At 39.0% G+C, this 6,021-nt stretch overlaps 1 protein-coding gene across 1 annotated transcript in view; it reads right to left on the reverse strand.

The window, feature by feature from the left end:
• Positions 1 to 1,029: 1,029 nt before the first annotated feature.
• ACAT1 (acetyl-CoA acetyltransferase 1) overlaps positions 1,030 to 6,021 on the reverse strand; it is a gene marked incomplete in the record, with an annotated part of 17,238 nt that continues 12,246 nt past the window's right edge. The window contains 4 exon segments of the mRNA XM_015813026.1: positions 1,030 to 1,592; positions 2,963 to 3,120; positions 4,066 to 4,130; positions 4,866 to 4,979. Coding sequence (XP_015668512.1) covers positions 1,472 to 1,592; positions 2,963 to 3,120; positions 4,066 to 4,130; positions 4,866 to 4,979 — 458 coding nt within the window.

Raw genomic sequence — 6,021 nt, forward strand, 5'->3', positions numbered from 1 at the left:
CTCAAAGTATAGTTCTTGGTGCATGCTGCACAACCCTCCACCTATGTCCTTGCAGGAGAAGGAATCCTCTTAGGAATCTTGAGAATTTTAGAAATCTTTCTACTCAGTCTCTCATATAATGTAAAATCCTCATTTCCCTGGTTCTAAATTGTCATGCATGTATATACAGCTAGAGTAAGGTTCTCTCTTTTTTAGGCTCGAGTGTATCAAGAAGGTAACAGGAGTAACGACTTTGCATTCAGTTGAAACTACAAAGATATTTTAAATATAGATCAGGTTCATTTTGCCTGATAGTTGGCTATTTATAATCAACATCTACCAGATATTTAAAAGTGACTCTACCAAGAATTCAAAAATAGCATTCCAGCTGTTTAACAATTCAATCTGTGTACTTCCACACATGAAAATGTTTTTCAAGAGGTTTTAGAGTAGCAATACAAAGACCCTGTTTCATATCTCAGTGGACAGCATGCTGTCTTCAACCTAATTTTAATCTTTCAATGTAAAACTCTTATCAAAGTGTGCATAACCAAAAGAATATTGTTGTACCTGTTAAAAATTGAAACCCTGCTTCTGCTTTCTTTTGCTATACTGAAACATATATGAGGATGAATGACCAAAGTAGCTAAGTAACAGTTCATCACTGTTTTTTTTATGGGCAATCCTATATAAATCAGATTGAAACTGTGCTGCACAGAAACCATCTATAGATATAAAATCTTAATTGCTCTTTTAACTCTTGCTTATAGTTCAACTGCCATCCAACTATCTGGAATTATTTTTCTAGAATGTGATTTGCTATTACAAGTTGAAAAGTTTTCCTTTACACTTTCCTCAGTTACAACTATAAGCAAGTACATACAGGTAAACTTTCAGAAGAGCTGCAATACTTAAGAGTGGCAAAGATTGTTTTTCCATTTTTCAGTTATACTCTAACTTCAAAATGCTAATTTTTAAAAACTTGATACTCACATAACACAAGCTGTGATTGGCTTAAGTCCCTGAGCCAGAATAAGAAACCAATTCATTATTGTTGTATGGTAAATATTTATTCAGTAGCCCTTCTTGTTTTGTTTCTACCAATTGTGGAAACATAATCCAGTATTACTTTTATACTATCTTCCTCCAAACAAGCAGTAGTTTTCTGGGCAAAAATACAAATGGCACAACCCACTGCCTTCATTTTAGGAGGCTAAGGGAGAAGAGCAAATGAATGCCTACAATCCAGTGATGAGAACAGGACAATATAAAGTATGATAAGTATCTAAAGTAGTTATGATACCTGCAGCGTTGGGTGATAATTAACATGTTTTACTGTCCAAGATATTAAAAAAAACATTTTGCATTAAAACATAATAAAAAGACATAATTTCATTTAACAGTGGCAGACTGAAATGATCCTCTCTACTGCAGGTCCAATCATGGTTGTAACAGCTATGAATAAGTTGGGCCTTGAGCTTGAGATCAGAACCTATAACTTTTGGATCAGTATTGCAGATGCCCCACCACCCCCATTGCAAATCCCAGCAAGGCCATGTTCTCCTTGCTTCAAGGCATGAACCATGTGAACAACTATTCTTGCACCAGACATCCTGAAATAGAGAAAAGAAAAGAGTTTCAAGTCAGAATACAGTCTTTGCTTAGCTTTTTCAGCTTTATGCTGTGTAAACAGGTGCTGTTATTCAGTTTAAGTATATACTCCCCACAAAGAGTTAGTTCAACCTCCTTTCATGTTAGTTCAACCTCCTTTCTCTCACAAAGGTGTTAATGATGTGTGTTTGGCCCCAGGAGGAAAAGATGAGATGCAGGTATGTCAAAAGGAAAGATAGAGAGGGGGAAATAAAGATTACTATGCTAAAGCTGTTAAGTCAGAGTTTTAGAATGACAGGGCATAGGATCCCTAAAATAAAACTGCTTTGTACTGGGTGAGATTACTGCTTTATCTAATGCAGAACTGAATAGTCTGAAAAAACAATGATTCTCAGATAACTCATGTATACTGCAACCATGTTCCAAGCCAAGATACACTAGAGCGGGGGGTGAAGGACCTACAGCTAGATTCCTATTATCATCTCAAGTGGCAAGTTCAAAGACTTTAAGATCAAAGATGCAGTCTAAAAATTTCTGGAAGGTCATAGCTGTCCTACAAAGATCATTCAACTGCTTTTGAGTTCAAAGACAAAGTCTAGCAAGTAATGGTCAATGTTCTTAATATTCTACTAGTTTTCCCAACTACATTCAGCACAATCGGGAACTTTATTTTCCAATAGACCTTGAAATATTTTAAGATATATGCAACCTGCTACTGTCCAATCTTTCGGGACCACATCTCCCATAATTACTAGTTAGTTGTCACTACTGATGGGGGCAAATGCGATTTCGTGGTAGAAACATTTGGAGGCACCAGGTTGCCTAATCTCTAAAAGATGTTTAAATCTGAGTAATAGTTTGTGAATATTTTTTTGTGAAACATTTTACAATATGCTAAGAACAAGTACGTAATACGAGTTGTACTTCAAATGTTGCTCAGAGATAAATTCAGTATAAGACATGCTAATTGTCACTTACACAAATACATTGCAAGGCTCCCAATACAAACCCAGTGGGGGTCTCTTATATTAAAGAGTCAGGAGGCTTTTGAGAGAGGCAGAGGACTTCAGGGAGATGGGCGGTTCAAAAATGTGAAATAAATCATGTGATTATATTTTGGGCACTTGACCACAATTTATGAAGTTTTTTTGCTGGAAATGGCATTTATCTCCAGGTTGTTTTTTTTTCAAAAAGCACCCATTGGCTAAAAAACCACCACAAAAAAGGTTGTAAAATTAGATGCATTCACGTGGTTAACCACTTAACAACTAGCGTGACTTATGACTGGGGTCAATTACAGTCGTATGTTAAGGTCTACTTATACAGGGATCGGTTATTTCCCACCACCAGTTAATGTATTTTTTTTACTTACCCAATTGGATGTCCCAAAGAAACTGCTCCTCCGTGAATATTTACCTTCTGTGGATCAATGTCTAGCATTTTAATGTTAGCTAAGACAACAACACTGAATGCTTCATTGATTTCCCACATATTAATATCTTCCTTTTTGAGTCCTGCCTGAGCAAGTACCTGAAAGGAAAAATACCACTGGCATGTATGTACAGATAACATTTATATTATTTGCTGTACTACCAGAATTTTATGAGCAGATCAGGACACACCCACACAGAAGTAAAAAGCAGAAAAGATGAAACAAAAACTCACAACCTCGAAGCTAAAAACACAGATTCTGAAACATAATTACAAGGGGAAAAATAGAATCATTTTTTTAAAAAAAAAATGCTGAAAACCACACAAACATAGCTCTGAGGTATAGAACTATTCTACACCATCTATCTAAGCTGAAATCCATTACTTTTTAAAACTAGGCAGTCGGAAGAGATCCTCACCCTTGCAAAATTGTAAAGCCGAAATCTATGAGGATATGGTTCAATTACAGTAAGGGAATTCAGGTGGCCCTCACTTAAAAACTGCTCATTCAACAACTATTCAAACTTACAATGGCACTGAACAAGTGGCATTTATGATCAGTCCTCAAAGTGTCCCAGTGGTCATCTGATCACAATCAAGGGGCCAGTGGCCAGCTTGCCATTACAACTTGGCAGCATCCCACAGTCCCCATGATCTCTCCATTTGTGACTTTCACTGCTGACTTCCAACAAGCAAAGTCAATGGGAAAGCCAGCAGGTCAAAAATGGTGATCACAAAATGTCTTGCATAACAACAGTGTAGGATTCACTTAACAATGGCAACTTTATTATTATTTATTATTCCAGTTGTTCAAATACAATCTGCTATTAATTTATCCAAAACCAGAACTAAAATGCAATGGCTCACTCAATTCCAAACCACCAACACAAAGTAGTTAATTTTTTAGATTTGTTTTTAAACTTAAGCAGATAATCTACTTGAGAAATTAATTTTAAAGTCCATTATATTACATTTCCACTGAAGACTAAACGCAGAATTAAATGAGCAACTAAATGAAGGTAGAACAATGGTAGAGATGGTCACCTTAGGAACAGCGTGTGCTGGTGCAATGGGAAAATCAATAGGATCAACAGCAGCATCTGCAAAACCTGCAAGAACAGAAACATGAATTAGAAAAGAAATATTTTGTTAAATGTGCTTTGATTACTCTTAATATTGAATTTTATTCTAGCAACGATTCCTCTATCAAGAGCACAATTTCAGAGTTCATTCCTTAAAACAGGTCCCCAACCTATGGGCCGCAGCTCTCTTAGCCAGTGGGCCGCAGAAATGGCTGTCCAGGGCACACGTGTGGGCGCACATTCCCCCCCACTTGTGCTAGCGCCCACGGCCGTTTGCTCATGCGTGCGGGCTCGAACAGGAACGCTAGTGGGGGGGGTGCTCGGCCCATTTGCACATGTGTGAATGGGTACTAGCCACCGCGGGGGTGCATGGCTGTTTGCGCATGGCGCCAGCACATGTGCGAGCATGGCTGCTAGTACTGCATCAGTGGGCGTGGCCCCGTTTGTGTGCGTGCACACGCAGGCAGTAATTTGGAAGCTGCTCTCCCCTCCGGGTCGCAAGCCTGGAAAGGTTGGAGATCTCTGCCTTAAAACATACTTTAAAAAGTCCATGCGAGAAAAGTGCACTGAAAGGTTCCAAAGCCTTTTTTTTTTAAACTTTGGCTTTTGGCAAAATTCCAGTTTGTTGAAACCGCTTGATCAAAAATGGGTCCTACCTAATCTACAGAGAAAACAAAATGAGAAGTCTGTCATCTACCACCAGTCTTACTCAGGGAAATATATACACACGACAATTTCACCAAAGGGAAAGACAATCCTCACCTACTATTCTTGCCAATGGCTTCACATTCAGTCTTTTGGCTGCTTCTGAAGTCATCAGTACCAAAGCAGCTGCTCCATCGTTTAGCGTACTAGCATTGGCAGCTGTGACCGTTCCTGGAAAAAATTCATTAGGGAAAAACAATTTACTAGGAAGAACAATTTAAGCACAATGCATTCTTCTACAATGGTGCTTCCCAAATTTGGGTAAATTAAACAAAATTGGCTAGAGATTAGTTCCCAGATGATGGGGGCTCCAGCACAAGTCCAAAAACTCGGAAGAAAAAAACAGTGACCGACCCAGATTGGATCCTGTAACCAAATTTGGGTAAAAGTGATTTTTCTTTGGGTAACAACACACAAACCCATAATCCAATCACAGCAGGGATGTATAAATAAGGGTTTTCTGTTAAGTGGCTTTGAGTAATAAAGGAAAAAATTGAGAAGCACTATCTTATAGTGTTATTGATTCCTATGTTACCCGGTGTCAAATGATGATCATAAAATCTACAGCAGCCTAAATCCAACATAGCTGGCATAATCTTAAATTAAACAAGCATGGAGGCGGTGGGTGGCCCTGTGGGCAGGGGAGCAGAGGGGGGCGGTTTTGGGGCACTCAGTCTCTAAAAGGTTCGCCATCACTGACCTAGAGCCTGTTGTTGAGGAAGGTGTGTGTTGCAATAAAATATTCTGCTTTATTTGCTACATTGTGGTGTATCCAGTCCTTGGAGAACAAAGAACCCTCATATGGATTCAATTTCAGTTCTGATGAGTGCACCATTGAGAGACTTCGTTAGGGATAGAGCATCATGGAGAAGATTTATCAGTATCAGACCTGGGCATTTTGCAGCCCGTGGACAGTCCTGGTCTGGCCCGGTGTTGGGGGCAGGGATTAAGAGCCACATGAATGGAGAGCAGGGCAGCAGTGCAGGAGTGGCAGTGGGCCAGCAGGGCAATGGCGGCAAAGGGCAGGGCAGTAGCCCTCCAACAATTCCAGTCTCTCCTGTGGCCCCTTGGGAAAATTAATTGCCCACCCCGATCTCCATGCTCACTTTGAATTGAAAATGATCTGACGGCACATAATTAATCAATCAGAAATGCAGGTATATAAAATTAAAATGCAAATAATCAAATCTGAAATAAATTTTAGCACATTAAA

This window comes from Protobothrops mucrosquamatus, unplaced genomic scaffold (genome assembly GCF_001527695.2).
Source record: "Protobothrops mucrosquamatus isolate PMUCROS unplaced genomic scaffold, P.Mucros_1.0 scaffold_66, whole genome shotgun sequence".
Classification (NCBI taxonomy): domain Eukaryota; kingdom Metazoa; phylum Chordata; class Lepidosauria; order Squamata; family Viperidae; genus Protobothrops; species Protobothrops mucrosquamatus.